Source organism: Taudactylus pleione, unplaced genomic scaffold, assembly GCF_031769625.1.
Source record: "Taudactylus pleione unplaced genomic scaffold, aTauple2 ptg001240l, whole genome shotgun sequence".
NCBI classification, from domain to species: domain Eukaryota; kingdom Metazoa; phylum Chordata; class Amphibia; order Anura; family Myobatrachidae; genus Taudactylus; species Taudactylus pleione.
The window spans coordinates 147,600-164,728 of NW_028285640.1; the positions used below are offsets into that span (position 1 = coordinate 147,600).

Below are 17,129 nucleotides of genomic sequence, written 5' to 3' on the forward strand. Positions count from 1 at the left end.
GAGCGACACACCCACACACACATACATAGAGAGACACACCCACACACAGAGACACACCCACAGAGAGACACACCCACACACAGAGAGACACACCCACACACACATACATAGAGACACACACACACAGAGACATACACACATAGAGACACACCCCCCCACACACAGAGACACCCCCCCCCACACACATAGACACACACCCCCACACACATAGACACACCCCCCCACACACATAGACACACCCACAGAGAGACACACCCACACACAGAGAGACACACCCACACACACATACATAGAGACACACACACACACAGAGACATACACACATAGAGACACACCCCCCCACACACAGAGACACACCCCCCCACACACAGACACACCCACACAGAGCGACACACCCACACAGAGCGACACACCCACACACAGAGCGACACACCCACACACAGAGCGACACACCCACACACAGAGACACACACACATAGAGACACCCCCCACACACAGAGAGACACCCACACCTACATAGAGAGACACACCCACACACACACAGAGCGACACACCCACACACACACAGAGCAACACACCCACACACACACACCCACACACACAGACACACACACACATAGAGACACCCCCCACACACAGAGAGACACCCACACACACAGAGAGACACCCACACACACATAGACACCCACACATAGAGCGACACACCTACACACACATAGAGAGACACACATACATACAGACACACACACCCACACACACACATACACGCACACACCAATCGCCATCATCTTCCAACCACCCAATAATAATCTCATCTATTTCCACCAAATTATAATTAGCCTGATTTAGCGGTGGATGCAAACTGAACGCAGCGCCGATGTTAGCAGAGCTCAGCGATGATTTGCTACTGCACATGCGTGAAAAATACTGAAAACCCCTAAGGCGCATGCGTTCTACTGCTGCGTACAGGATCGCATTAGGAACGGTGAATCAAAACCACGGGCGTTGCTGGGCGGTGATTGGGCGTTGCTGGGCGGTGACTGGGAGGTGAACGGGCGTTGCTGGGCGGTGACTGGGCGTTGCTGGGAGGTGACTGGGCGGTGGCCTGAGGTGTATTCTATAAAAGTCCGTCTCAGGGGCGTGTTGCGGGTATGTCAGTGAATGCAGAGACGCAGCCACGGCGGCCATGTTTATATGGAATTGAGACACAGCGCCACCCATAGGCTGATACAAGGGTGCATGGTGCCTGCGATACTGCACCGATTGTGCATTGTTCAGAATCACCGGTGGGGTTGCGCCGTCTGCGTGCGCTGAATGTGGACGTCTGAGGATTTGCACACGGGGAAGACTAACATCCAAATGCTAATTTCAGTAGCTGCAACTCCACAAAAAGTCGCAGTCACGGCTGCAACCAACCCGCATCTCCGCGTCAGTACCATCGTCCTTTACCTTCCTGGTCTCCACCTCCAGGGGCTCAGGTGTGGGGGTCTTTGCAGTCTGTACGTCTTCCTGGGACTGCGAGAGGACGCGCGGCAGCACGTGAGGACGAGAGACAGCAAAGTTCATGAGAGGGTAAATTCCATTTCTAGGGAAACCGCAAGATGGATGAATTCAAAGCAGGAACTCATGAGAGACAGGGTACTGAGACAGAGAGAGAGAGAGACAGGGTACTGAGACAGAGAGAGAGAGAGACAGGGTACTGAGACAGAGAGAGAGAGAGACAGGGTACTGAGACAGAGAGAGAGACAGAGAGAGAGAGAGACAGGGTACTGAGACAGAGAGAGAGAGACAGGGTACTGAGACAGAGAGAGAGAGAGACAGGGTACTGAGACAGAGAGAGAGAGAGAGAGACAGGGTACTGAGACAGAGAGAGAGACAGGGTACTGAGACAGAGAGAGAGAGAGACAGGGTACTGACAGACAGAGAGAGAGAGACAGGGTACTGACAGACAGAGAGAGAGAGAGAGACAGGGTACTGACAGAGAGAGAGAGAGAGACAGGGTACTGACAGACAGAGACAGACAGACAGAGAGAGACAGGGTACTGACAGACAGAGAGAGAGAGACAGGGTACTGACAGACAGAGACAGACAGGACGAGAGACAGAGAGACAGGGCACTGACAGACAAAGAGAGAGACAGACAGGATGAGAGGCAGGGTACTGATAGAGAGAGAGAGAGAGAGAGAGAGAGACACAGACAGGATGAGAGACAGGGTACTGACAGACAGAGAGAGAGAGACAGACAGGATGATAGGCAGGGTACTGACAGACACAGAGAGACAGACAGGATGAGAGACAGGGTACTGACAGACAGGATGAGAGACAGACAGGATGAGAGGCAGAGTACTGACAGACAGGGAGAGAGAGACAGACAGGATGAGAGACAGGGTAGTGACAGACAAGAGAGAGAGACAGACAGGATGATAGGCAGGGTACTGACAGACAGAGAGATACAGACAGGATGAGAGACAGTGTACTGACAGACTAAGAGAGAGACAGACAGGATGAGAGGCAGAGTACTGACAGACAGGGAGAGAGAGACAGACAGGATGAGAGACAGGGTAGTGACAGACAAGAGAGAGAGAGACAGACAGGATGAGAGGCAGGGTACTGACAGTCAGAGAGAGAGAAAGGACGAGAGGCAGGGTACTGACAGACAGGGAGAGAGAGAAAGGACGAGAGGCAGGGTACTGACAGACAGGGATGGAGAGAGAGAGAGAGAGAGAGAGAGACACAGACAGGATGAGAGACAGGGTACTGACAGACAGAGAGAGAGAGAGACAGACAGGATGAGAGGCTGGGTACTGACAGACAGGGTGGGAGAGAGAGACAGAGAGAGAGAGACACAGACAGTATGAGAGGCAGGGTACTGACAGCGAGACAGGATGAGAGACAGGGTACTGACAGAGAGAGAGACAGACAGAGAGGATGAGAGACAGGGTACTGACAGAGAGAGAAAGAGACAGGATGAGAGACAGGGTACTGACAGACAGAGAGAGAGAGAGACAGACAGGATGAGAGGCTGGGTACTGACAGACAGGGTGGGAGAGAGAGACAGAGAGAGAGAGACACAGACAGTATGAGAGGCAGGGTACTGACAGCGAGACAGGATGAGAGACAGGGTACTGACAGAGAGAGAGACAGACAGAGAGGATGAGAGACAGGGTACTGACAGAGAGAGAAAGAGACAGGATGAGAGACAGGGTACTGATAGACACAGAGAGAGACAGGATGAGAGACAGAGTACTGACAGAGAGAGAGAGAGAAGATGAGAGACAGGGTACTGACAGAGAGAAAGGATGAGAGGCAGGGTACTGACAGACCGAGAGAGAGAGACAGGATGAGAGACAGGGTACTGACAGAGAGAGAGAGAGAGAGACAGGATGAGAGCCAGGGTACTGACAGAGAGAGAGACACAGGATGAGAGCCAGGGTACTGACAGAGAGAGAGAGAGAGAGAGAGAGAGAGGAGAGAGACAGGATGAGAGCCAGGGTACTGACAGACAGAGAGAGACAGGATGAGAGACAGAGAGACAGACAGGATGAGAGCCAGGCAGATAGAAGGACAGGGTGAGAGAGACAGGTCAGGATGAGAGACAGACGGGCAGAATGAGAGACAGACGGGCAGAATGAGAGACAGACGGGCAGGATGAGACAGGCAGACAGATGGGCAGGATGAGAGAGACAGACGGGCAGGATGAGAGAGACAGACAGGCAGGATGAGACAGACGGGCAAGATGAGAGACAGACAGGCGGTATGAGAGACAGACGGGCAGGATGAGAGAGACAGACAGATGGGCAAGATGAGAGACAGACAGACGGGCAAGATGAGAGACAGACAGGCGGTATGAGAGACAGGCAGACAGATGGGCAGGATGAGAGACAGACAGGCAGTATGAGAGACAGGCAGTATGACACGCTGGGGCAGGGTATCACATAGATGGTGACAGCAGACACCTGGCACAGACAGGACTTCTCACCTCACATCTTCCAGAAACTTGTCCAGCTCCATAGAAGAGGCCTGACAGTACCTGTTATAGATATAAGGGAACCAATAACATATCTGCGTCCCCCAACATAGCCCCCTACACAGCTCTCATCTCACCGGCACCGGGGGCTCTGGCTTTATACTAATAACTAATAATCAGGAAGATGTTTGGGAAATCACAGAATAACTTTTTATGTGATTATACGATCTACCAACTACCCAGAATCAGTAACAAGCCCCTAACTGCCCCCCGTTACCCATCCCAGCCTCTATCTGCCCTTCTACAGAGCTGCACTGTGTCTGCCTCCTGTTACCCATCCCAGCCTCTATCTGCCCTTCTACAGACCTGCACTGTGTCTGCCTCCCGTTACCCATCCCAGCCTCTATCTGCCCTTCTACAGACCTGCACTGTGTCTGCCTCCCGTTACCCATCCCAGCCTCTATCTGCCGTTACATGGACCTGCACCTTGTGTATGGCCTCCTGTTACCCATCCCAGCCTCTATCTGCTGTTACATGGACCTGCACCTTGTGTATGGCCTCCTGTTACCCATCCCAGCCTCTATCTGCTGTTACATGGACCTGCACCTTGTGTATGGCCTCCTGTTACCCATCCCAGCCTCTATCTGCTGTTACATGGACCTGCACCTTGTGTATGGCCTCCTGTTCCCCATCCCAGCCTCTATCTGCTGTTACATGGACCTGCACCTTGTGTATGGCCTCCTGTTACCCATCCCAGCCTCTATCTGCCGTTACATGGACCTGCACCTTGTGTATGGCCTCCTGTTACCCATCCCAGCCTCTATCTGCCGTTACATGGACCTGCACCTTGTGTATGGCCTCCTGTTACCCATCCCAGCCTCTATCTGCCGTTACATGGACCTGCACCTTGTGTATGGCCTCCTGTTACCCATCCCAGCCTCTATCTGCCGTTACATGGACCTGCACCTTGTGTAGTGCCACGGATCACACTCACCTCCACAGAACTGTGGCCTGGCCTTTCTGTGGTATAGACGACATAACAGACTGTGGATCTATGAGCTTAGTCTTTTCCTCCAGGAGACTATCGTGCATGATGTCTGAGAGGGAGGAAGAGATGTTAGAGAGTATTATATACTGTATAATGTACAGTACGCAAAGTTACAGCAGCCATATTATTACTCTGCCCCCTCCCCAATAACAACCAGCGGGTATTACACCCTTTATCACTCTGTATACGACGTCCTGCTCCTTTACCCCACTGCGTTCTCTATTGCAGAGTGCTGATGATAATTAACACTCCGAGCGATGTTTGCCCAACTGCGCATGCGTACGGATCGTTATACGCATGCGCGAACCAGTCAGTGCGGCCGAAATTCATGTGCTCGCAAAATAGCGAATGCCTGCTATTTTGAGTGACAGGAGGAGGCGTATGTGGGTGGTAACAGGGGAAGGTGATTGAAAATGGGGAGTGGAGATCAGAACGCAGGCGTGCTTAAAGGTCAAAACGGGCGTTTTATGGGTGTGCATAATTAAAACAGCAGAGTCATTGACCACGTCACTGGGTTATTTTATAGTCAGAACTGCTCGCATGATTGTGGTAGGAAAAACCAACCACAAGAATAGCGAGCAGTTCATACGCCGTCCGATGTACTCGATTAATCTAATAAATAGCGGACATGACGTAGGATGCGAGCGGCCAGGGGGCGTAGTTTCCCAAAAAATGAACGCAAGTTTTGTTCGCTCGTTCAGACCTAGAGGCGTGAACAGACCGCAAACAGCGAACGGTTCATTTGAATAGCCACCCCTATTTTCAGGACGAGCGAGCGCTAATTGCGTCCGGCTCTGAATCAGGCCCTTAGTCAGTGCATATAAATCCCAAGTCTGTTATTCAGCAATAGAAACACAAGTGTAGCCGGTGATGCCGGTCATCCCGCGAGGCCTGTGTGTAACGTGTACATCAGTCAGAGTGTCTGTTCCCCAATGTTCTGGGTACTGGGGCTTATTCTGAGCATCAGGCAAGTCGCTTGCATTGTGTACATGGAAATAACTGCGAATATCTATCCTTGGTGCAAGAGATCCGTCCAAAATAAGACAGAGCTCTCGTCCTCTGAATATCCCGCCTGCGGTGCGCCATGGCACGCCCTCACACAACGTATCCTACGCACGGAAGATTCGTAGCCACCCAGTTATACTCACTCTGAGACTGAGTTGCGTACAACTGAATCGCCTGTAGCTGCTCACGCGTACGCTCGGCTTCTGGCCCTGATTCAGAGCCGGTCGCTCTGAATCAGGGCCGGTCTTTTTTTTTTTTTTTTTTAGAATGGCCTCCTGGCCGCTCACATTACTGTGGGTGACCACCCACAGCTATAGCGAGCGGCCAGAAAGATGGTCGCGATGGTCAAGACCATCGGGCTTGCGACGAGATCCTTGTGGTAGGGTCTCGTTGCCCCAAGCCCCAGAGAGATTTCAGCTCTAACAGTGATGACAGTGGGGCCGGCCCCAAACGGAGGCGTTCACATGGGAACGCCTCCGTTTGGGCAGCCACTCTCCTGGCCCGCCCACCAAAGGGGACGTGCTGTCACTCAACATCGACAGCACGCCCCCTTTGATACGAGACCCGGAGCGACGGATTGCCGGATTGACATAAGGCAAACACATCACAGGTAGTATCTGATCCCTACCCTTCCCTCTTCCTTCCACACACATCAATCCCTAACCTCCATCTTCCAACCAACTTGCCTTCTCCTATCTGCATTACATATAAGGGAGTACCGTAGTTCCCTTCCCCTATCTGCATTACATGTGTGGGAGTACTGTAGTTCCCTTCCCCTATCTGCATTACATATGCGGGAGTACCGTAGTTCCCTTCCCCTATCTGCATTACATGTGCGGGAGTACCGTAGTTCCCTTCCACTATCTGCATTACATGTGCGGGAGTATCGTAGTTCCCTTCCCCTATCTGCATTACATGTGCGGGAGTACCGTAGTTCCCTTCCCCTATCTGCATTACATGTGCGGGAGTACCGTAGTTCCCTTCCACTATCTGCATTACATGTGCGGGAGTACCGTAGTTCCCTTCCACTATCTGCATTACATGTGCGGGAGTACCGTAGTTCCCTTCCACTATCTGCATTACATGTGCGGGAGTACCGTAGTTCCCTTCCACTATCTGCATTACATGTGCGGGAGTACCGTAGTTCCCTTCCCCTATCTGCATTACATGTGCGGGAGTACCGTAGTTCCCTTCCCCTATCTGCATTACATGTGCGGGAGTACCGTAGTTCCCTTCCCCTATCTGCATTACATATGCGGGAGTACCGTAGTTCCCTTCCCCTATCTGCATTACATGTGCGGGAGTACCGTAGTTTCCTTCCCCTATCTGCATTACATGTGCGGGAGTACCGTAGTTCCCTTCCCCTATCTGCATTACATGTGCGGGAGTACCATAGTTCCCTTCCCCTATCTGCATTACATGTGCGGGAGTACCGTAGTTCCCTTCCCCTATCTGCATTACATGTGCGGGAGTACCGTAGTTCCCTTCCCCTATCTGCATTACATGTGCGGGAGTACCGTAGTTCCCTTCCCCTATCTGCATTACATGTGCGGGAGTACCGTAGTTCCCTTCCCCTATCTGCATTACATGTGCGGGAGTACCGTAGTTCCCTTCCCCTATCTGCATTACATGTGCGGGAGTACCGTAGTTCCCTTCCCCTATCTGCATTACATATGCGGGAGTACCGTAGTTCCCTTCCCCTATCTGCATTACATGTGCGGGAGTACCGTAGTTCCCTTCCCCTATCTGCATTACATGTGCGGGAGTACCGTAGTTCCCTTCCCCTATCTGCATTACATGTGCGGGAGTACCGTAGTTCCCTTCCCCTATCTGCATTACATGTGCGGGAGTACCGTAGTTCCCTTCCCTAACTGCATTACATGTGCGGGAGTACCGTAGTTTCCTTCCCCTATCTGCATTACATGTGCGGGAGTATCGTAGTTCCCTTCCCCTATCTGCATTACATGTGCGGGAGTATCGTAGTTCCCTTCCCCTATCTGCATTACATGTGCGGGAGTACCGTAGTTCCCTTCCCCTATCTGCATTACATGGTATAATGAATGGAGTATGTATGATGAGTAATACTCACAGGGTATAATGAATGGAGTATGTATGATGAGTAATACTCACAGGGTATAATGAGGGGAGTATGTATGATGAGTAATACTCACAGGGTATAATGAATGGAGTATGTATGATGAGTAATACTCACAGGGTATAATGAATGGAGTATGTATGATGAGTAATATTCACAGGGTATAATGAGGGGAGTATGTATGATGAGTAATACTCACAGGGTATAATGAATGGAGTATGTATGATGAGTAATACTCACAGGGTATAATGAATGGAGTATGTATGATGAGTAATACTCACAGGGTATAATGAATGGAGTATGTATGATGAGTAATACTCACAGGGTATAATGAATGGAGTATGTATGATGAGTAATACTCACAGGGTATAATGAATGGAGTATGTATGATGAGTAATACTCACAGGGTATAATGAATGGAGTATGTATGATGAGTAATACTCACAGGGTATAATGAAGGGAGTATGTATGATGAGTAATACTCACAGGGTATAATGAGGGGAGTATGTATGATGAGTAATACTCACAGGGTATAATGAATGGAGTATGTATGATGAGTAATACTCACAGGGTATAATGAATGGAGTATGTAAGATGAGTAATACTCACAGGGTATAATGAGGGGAGTATGTATGATGAGTAATATAATGAGGGGAGTATGTATGATGAGTAATACTCACAGGGTATAATGAGGGGAGTATGTATGATGAGTAATACTCACAGGGTATAATGAATGGAGTATGTATGATGAGTAATACTCACAGAGTATAATGAGGGGAGTATGTATGATGAGTAATACTCACAGGGTATAATGAGGGGAGTATGTATGATGAGTAATACTCACAGGGTATAATGAATGGAGTATGTATGATGAGTAATACTCACAGGGTATAATGAATGGAGTATGTATGATGAGTAATACTCACAGGGTATAATGAATGGAGTATGTATGATGAGTAATGCACACAGGGTATAATGAATGGAGTATGTATGATGAGTAATACTCACAGGGTATAATGAGGGGAGTATGTATGATGAGTAATACTCACAGGGTGTATTGATAAAACAGTGGGCTGCTAACAGCTTCAGGGAATGGACCTCAAACAATACTCTGTGGAAGAGGAGGTTGTGCGCTGACGGCCGGAGGCGCGGTGTGGCTGAGAGGCACTGTAGGATAAATTCCTGGCAGAAAGAAAATGGAATATTTATTTGTAGCCACATCCTGCACCTGTAGCAGAGACCTGCTCCCCTCCTGCCTATAGCTCATGCCCTGCTCCCCTCCTGCCTATAAGCTCCTCTCCTGCCCTGCTCCCCTCCTGCCTATAGCTCATGCCCTGCTCCCCTCCTGCCTATAAGCTCCTCTCCTGCCCTGCTCCCCTCCTGCCTATAGCTCCTGCCCTGCTTCCCTCCTGCCTATAGCTCCTGCCCTGCTCCCCTCCTGCCTATAGCTCCTGCCCTGCTCCCCTCCTGCCTATAGCTCCTCTCCTGCCCTGCTCCCCTCCTGCCTATAGCTCCTGCCCTGCTCCCCTCCTGCCCATAGCTCCTCTCCTGCTCTGCTCCCCTCCTGCCTATAGCTCCTGCCCTGCTCCCCTCCTGCCTATAGCTCCTGCCCTGCTCCCCTCCTGCCTATAGCTCTTGCCCTGCTTCCCTCCTGCCTATAGCTCCAGCCCTGCTCCCCTCCTGCCTATAGCTCCTGCCCTGCTCCCCTCCTGCCTATAGCTCCTGCCCTGCTCCCCTCCTGCCTATAGCTCCTGCCCTGCTCCCCTCCTGCCTATAGCTCCTGCCCTGCTTCCCTCCTGCCTATAGCTCCTGGCCTGCTCCCCTCCTGCCTATAGCTCCTGCCCTGCTTCCCTCCTGCCTATAGTTCCTGCCCTGCTCCCCTCCTGCCTATAAGCTCCTGCCCTGCTCCCCTCCTGCCTATAAGCTCCTGCCCTGCTCCCCTCCTGCCTATAGCTCCTGCCCTGCTCCCCTCCTGCCTATAAGCTCCTGCCCTGCTCCCCTCCTGCCTATAAGCTCCTGCCCTGCTCCCCTCTTGCCTATAGCTCCTGCCCTGCTCCCCTCCTGCCTATAGCTCCTGCCCTGCTCCCCTCCTGGCTATAAGCTCCTGCCCTGCTCCCCTCCTGCCTATAAGCTCCTGCCCTGCTCCCCTTCTGCCTATAGCTCCTGCCCTGCTCCCCTCCTGCCTATAGCTCCTGCCCTGCTCCCCTCCTGCCTATAGCTCCTGCCCTGCTCCCCTCCTGCCTATAGCTCCTGACCTGCTCCCCACCTCACCTTCATGTTGGGATCCTCCAGAGACCCAACGGCTCGGGTAATGTTATCCGATGTGACTTTATCCCCATTGGTCTGAATCTCCAGCACAGCCATCTACACAGGAAGCACAAGGCATTAAGGGACTTGTAGTTCAATCTTCCTAACTCACAATTAGAATTTTTTTTTTCACTAGCATTAAGGGAACATTTAAAGCTTTAACACCTTTATTAATATGCACAAAAAGAAATGTGTGCAGCTGAAAGGTAGGAAGTGTAATACTTTTCCATTCTGCAGGGGGCGCTGTCCACCCCTTGTCAATAACAAGTTCATAACCGCTTGATCCAGTTATGAGGAAATGGATGGAAACAGATTATTGTTAGGTTATAGTTACTGAATGCTTTGACCTTCCAGAATCTTGCCTGGTACAAGATACCCCTTGTTGGACGGGTATGTAGTCGGGAAGCCGGCGGACGTAATCCTGACGGCCGGCTCCCCGACTGCTTTATCCCGGCGAGGGTTAAATAACAGGCGTCTAAAGGGTTAGGCACTGGGGGGAAGGTTAGGGTTAGGCACCCCTAAGGAGGGTTAGGGTTAGGGAGGGCGGTTAGGTTAGTAAATACTTACCTGGGGACGATCAGGATTTTCACCCACGTTGGGCAGCCGCTGTCGGGATTTGAACCGCCAGACTCAAGTCATACAGATTCCATTGGACGTGTATTTTGACTATAGAGTGCTGCAGGGCAGGCATTCCTGGGGTAATTGGTGTATGTGCAGTGCTTCAGGCGTTACTGGTTTTGTATTCTGTTGTATTTGTTACATCTGGGACCTCATGTAGAGTTAGGGGAAAATCCAGCAAATTTACACCTATAAGATCTGTGCAAAAGCCCTAAGTGCATTTATACTGTGTGCATAGAGGGGATTCCTGATCTCACCTGCATCAGCCCACAGAAAGCAGCGCAGCCTTATTACACCCCAAATCTAATTCTGCTCAGCCCACAGACATGGGAGGTGTTATAACTATTCTGTCCATTAATGCCTAGCGTAAGGCACTCTCTTACCCACAGGGTCCTACCTCACCTGCCCACGTGTGCGTACAGGTCCCTACCTCACCTGCCCCCGGGTGCGTACAGGGCCCTAACTCACCTGCCCACAGGTGCGCACAGGGCCCTAACTCACCTGCCCACAGGTGCGCACAGGGCCCTAACTCACCTGCCCACAGGTGCGCACAGGGCCCTAACTCACCTGCCCACAGGTGCGCACAGGGCCCTAACTCACCTGCCCACAGGTGCGTACAGGGCCCTAACTCACCTGCCCACGGGTGCGTACAGGGCCCTAACTCACCTGCCCACGGGTGCGTACAGGGCCCTACCTCACCTGCCCATGGGTGCGTTTTCTCTATGGTTTTGGCTACATTTCCAGGCCTCGTCTTGACAATTATAAGGCCTATTAGTAGCATGTTAGAAAGAAGGGACATTTTGAGGCTTCAGTCCACTACATTTCCCTCAGGGTCACTGATAATGATCCTCACTGCTTTACCCACCCTGTCAGTCTATGTGACATGATCAGTACAAGACGCCCAGGACCTGGATTATTACACCAGGTGACATCTCAGTTCCATATAAAACTAATAAACTGTGTTGTGGTGAGGTGAGGACCTGCCAGGAACCTGGGAACTTGTGTTCCCTGAGTTATGTAGCTTAAATAAAACAAACTGAGGGATATGAGCGTCTGCCAAGCCCTAACTCCCTCCAGCCGGATCATGAGGTACTGCGCAGAGGGGGGGGGGGGGGGGGGCGGGGGAGTGTTACACATGCCAACATCTGGAGCCAAAACACAATATCACATGTGCAGCTCCTCCCGTACTCAGCAAGTACATTTCTCTGGTCGTGGTTATTACACAAAATAAGAGTTCTCTTCCTAGAACACATTACTAGGAACTGATCACTCTTTTGCATGGAGATCTAGAACTGGGCTCACTACCCTAGGCGGGGTTCAAAGAATTGGCATCTCTACTTTACTCTTTTCCCGGGAGAACAGGTGTAACAACGAGCTGGCTCTATTGGGTACAGAATCCCTGGTCAGGGATCTTCGAGTCCCTCTCTGGTAGCAGCGGACATCTGGGAAGTAAAGTCTTTGGCTGGGGAATGGGGAAGGTGCAGTCCCGGCAAGCAGACATGTTACATAGCAAGGAGAAACAGTACCTACACAATGAGATATGATACATTTTTTATCTAGGGAAACAACCAGACAATAATAAATTAACAGGCCCCTTAATCTCAAAACTGGACACATTAGTCTGGGCAATGACTAGGAAGTGGTATCTCTATCTCACTCTCCTCCCCATGGACATCTGACCTCAGACCTGGACACATTACTCTAGGTGAGGACTAGGAAGTGGTATCTCTACCTCACTCTCCTCCCCAGGGATCTGACATCAGATCTAGACACATTACTCTAGGTGAGGACTAGGAAGTGGTATCTCTACCTCACTCTCCTCCCCATGGACATCTGACCTCAGACCTGGACACATTACTCTAGGTGAGGACTAGGAAGTGGTATCTCTACCTCACTCTCCTCCCCAGGGATCTGACCTCAGACCTGGACACATTACTCTAGGTGAGGACTAGGAAGTGGTAACTCTACCTCACTCTCCTCCCCATGGACATCTGACCTCAGACCTGGACACATTACTCTAGGTGAGGACTAGGAAGTGGTATCTCTACCTCACTCTCCTCCCCAGGGATCTGACATCAGATCTAGACACATTACTCTAGGTGAGGACTAGGAAGTGGTATCTCTACCTCACTCTCCTCCCCAGGGATCTGACCTCAGACCTGGACACATTACTCTAGGTGAGGACTAGGAAGTGGTAACTCTACCTCACTCTCCTCCCCATGGACATCTGACCTGGACACATCACTCTAGGAGAGAGAAAGGTAGATGGCTATATAGCTTTTTAGCCACAATATAATTTATGGAGTTTATGACAATTCTAAATTCTTAAATGACTGAGAGACCATGGATGGGGAGGGGGTAAGTTAAATCACAATGTCTTACCTCAAGAGCACACATGCCGAAGGAGAATATATCTACAGCAGTTCCATCTTCCACAGCTAGGGAGGACATGGAGAGGTTGTGAGGTCAGAGCACAGATTATACATGGCGGATGTCAGCTGTACATACAGTGATAGGGGCTGCATACAATTATCTATCTTCTGTAAAAGTTTGCCACTGAGACATTCATATGTTTACCACCTACAAATTAATATTTGTATATAGATATCACAAAATGCCATTTCTAGGTTTTGATCAGTAACATCTCTAAGCATTTATATACATTTTACATTTTACTGAAACAGTAAATGCTTTTGAGTGAAATGTTGCAGGATTTATTTATTTATTACCAGTTATTTATATAGCGCATACATACTCCGCAGCGCATGAGGTAATCCGACGAGAGTGACCAGTTACATGGCGTTTTCACCTTGCCACAGCCCCCGGCATCTCACCACAGCCTCCTGCTTCTCACTACTGCCCCCTGCATCTCACAACAGCCCCCTGCATCCCACCACAGCCCCCTGCATCCCACCACAGCCCCCTGCATTTCACTCCCGCCCCCTGCGTCCCACCATAGTCCCCTGCGTCCCACCACAGTCCCCTGCTTTTCACTCCCGCCCCCTGTGTCCCACCACAGTCCCCTGCGGGAAGGGAGGGTTAGGTGTAGCCTGCGGGAAGGGAGGGTTAGGTTTAGGCTGCTGGGAGGGTTAGGTGTAGGCTGCGGGGGAAAGGGAGGGTTAGGTGTAGGCTGCGGGGGAAAGGGAGGGTTAGGTTTAGGCTGCGGGGGAAAGGGAGGGTTAGGTTTAGGCTGCGGGGGAAAGGGAGGGTTAGGTTTAGGCTGCGGGGGAAAGGGAGGGTTAAATTTAGGCTGCGGGGGAAAGGGAGGGTTAAAATTAGGCTACGCGGGAAAGGGAGGGTTAAATTTAGGCTGCGGGGGAAAGGGAGGGCTAGGATTAGGCTGCGGGGAGGGAGGGCTAGGATTAGGCTGCTGGGAGGGAGGGTTAGGATTAGGCTGCGGGGGGGAGGGTTAGGATTAGGCTGCTAGGGGGGGGGTCAGGTTTAGGCTGCTGGGAGGGGGGGGGGGTCAGGTTTAGGCTGCGGTGGGGGGTTAGGTTTAGGCTACGGGGAGAGAGGGTTTGGGGTTTGGTTTAGGCTGCGGAGGGGGGTTAGATTTAGGCTGCGGGGGAGGGGGGTTAGGATTAGGCTGCGGGGGAAAGGGAGGGTTAGGATTAGGCTGCGGGGGAAAGGGAGGGTTAGGATTAGGCTGCTGGGAGGGAGGGTTATGATTAGGCTGCTGGGAGGGGGGGGGTCAGGTTTAGGCTGCTGGGAGGGAGGTTTAGAATTAGGCTGTTGGGAGGGAGGGTTAGAATTAGGCTGCTGGGAGGGAGGGTTAGAACTAGGCTGCTAGGAGGGAGGGTTAGAATTAGGCTGCTGGGAGGGAGGGTTAGAATTAGGCTGCTGGGAGGGAGGGTTAGAACTAGGCTGCTAGGAGGGAGGGTTAGAATTAGGCTGCTGGGAGGGAGGGTTAGAATTAGGCTGTTGGGAGGGAGGGTTAGAATTAGGCTGCTGGGAGGGAGGGTTAGAATTAGGCTGCTGGGAGGGAGGGTTAGAATTAGGCTGTTGGGAGGGAGGGTTAGAATTAGGCTGCTGGGAGGGAGGGTTAGAATTAGGCTGCTGGGAGGGAGGGTTAGAATTAGGCTGCTGGGAGGGAGGGTTAGAATTAGGCTGCTGGGAGGAGGGTTAGAACTAGGCTGCTGGGAGGGAGGGTTAGAACTAGGCTGCTGGGAGGGAGGGTTAGAATTAGGCTGCTGGGAGGGAGGGTTAGAATTAGGCTGTTGGGAGGGAGGGTTAGAATTAGGCTGCTGGGAGGGAGGGTTAGAATTAGGCTGCTGGGAGGGAGGGTTAGAATTAGGCTGCTGGGAGGGAGGGTTAGAACTAGGCTGCTGGGAGGGAGGGTAAGAACTAGGCTGCTGGGAGGGAGGGTTAGAATTAGGCTGCGGGGAGGGAGGGTTTGGTTTAGGCTGTAGGGGGGGTTAGATTTAGGCTGCGGGGGGGGGGGTTAGGTTTAGGCTGCTGGGAGGGAGGGTTAGGTTAGGGTTACTTACCTGGAGGTGTCCAGATTGTAACCTGGTCGGGATGCCGGCGTCAGGATTATGACCGCCGGGATCCCGAGCCCTGGCATCCCGTACCCATCCCCTTTTCTTAACCAATGCTGTATAGAATAGTGAAAACCCATCCAAATCAGTCCAGTGGTTCAAAAGATTAGCCCGAACGAACAGACAGGCCCCTAAACTGGGGACTTTATGAGATTTTATATATTATATATATCATATATGTGATAGGGGTATGTACAATGTGATATATGTGATAGGGATATGTAGAAGGTGATATATGTGATAGGGATATGTAGAAGGTGATAGGGGTATTTACAATGTGATATATGTGATAGGGGTATGCACTATGTGATAGTACAAATCCCTATGTGATACATGTGATAGGCGGTATGTACTATAAGATATATATGATATATGTCATAGGCGGTATGTACTATAAGATATATCTTATAGTACACACCGCCTATCACATGTATCATATATATATATATATATATATATATATATATATATATATATATGATACGGTACGATACATGTGATAGGGGTATGTACTATGTGATAGGGGTATGTACTATGTGATAAGCGGTAGGTACTATGTGATATATATGATAGGCGGTATGTACTATAAGATATGATACATGTGCTAGGCGGTATGTACTAGAAGATAAATATGATATATGTGATAGGCGGTATGTACTAGAAGATATATATGATAGGGGTATGTGATAGGGCTGTCTCTTACCGCCGTATTCTGGAGGAAAGAAATGCAGAGTACGATGTTCTTCCCGCTGGATCTTTACTGGGGTTCGGAGATCATCGGGGACGGGAAGCTCTGGAAAAGAGAAACGTGAGTACATATCACTGCGCTGCTCTCATACAGGCCAGATTCACACAATGTACAGCCATGGCCAAAAGTTATGAGAATGACACAAGTATTGGTTATCACAAAGTTTGCTGCTTCTATGTTGTTAGACCTTTGTGTCAGATGTTACTATGGTATACTGAGGTAACATTACAGCATTACATAAGTGTCAGATGTTACTATGGTATACTGAGGTCACATTACAGCATTACATAAGTGTCAGATGTTACTATGGCATACTGAGGTAACATTACAGCATTACATAAGTGTCAGATGTTACTATGGCATACTGAGGTAACATTACAGCATTACATAAGTGTCAGATGTTACTATGGTATACTGAGGTAACATTACAGCATTACATAAGTGTCAGATGTTACTATGGTATACTGAGGTAACATTACAGCATTAGATAAGTGTCAGATGTTACTATGGTATACTGAGGTAACATTACAAAAGTGTCAGATGTTACTATGGTATACTGAGGTAACATTACAGCATTAGATAAGTGTCAGATGTTACTATGGTATACTGAGGTAACATGACAGCATTACATAAGTGTCAGATGTTACTATGGTATACTGAGGGAACATTACAGCATTACATAAGTGTCAGATGTTACTATGGTATACTGAGGTAACATTACAGCATGACATAAGTGTCAGATGTTACTATGGTATACTGAGGTAACATTACAGCATTACATAAGTGTCAGATGTTACTATGGTA

General features: G+C 50.2%; 1 protein-coding gene across 7 annotated transcripts in view; it reads right to left on the reverse strand.

Annotated features, from left to right (window-relative positions):
• The window catches only part of NRBP2 (nuclear receptor binding protein 2), a 220,245-nt gene that overhangs the window by 16,561 nt on the left and 186,555 nt on the right, over positions 1–17,129 (reverse strand). For all 7 annotated transcript variants that reach the window (XM_088462449.1, XM_088462444.1, XM_088462447.1 and 4 more), the window contains 7 exons: positions 16,281–16,370; positions 13,422–13,477; positions 10,386–10,478; positions 9,164–9,296; positions 4,961–5,063; positions 3,979–4,029; positions 1,450–1,585 (listed from right to left, as the gene is read on the reverse strand). In XM_088462449.1, the coding sequence (XP_088318575.1) occupies positions 1,450–1,585; positions 3,979–4,029; positions 4,961–5,063; positions 9,164–9,296; positions 10,386–10,478; positions 13,422–13,477; positions 16,281–16,370 (662 nt within the window). The remainder of the gene's footprint in view (positions 1–1,449; positions 1,586–3,978; positions 4,030–4,960; positions 5,064–9,163; positions 9,297–10,385; positions 10,479–13,421; positions 13,478–16,280; positions 16,371–17,129) is intronic.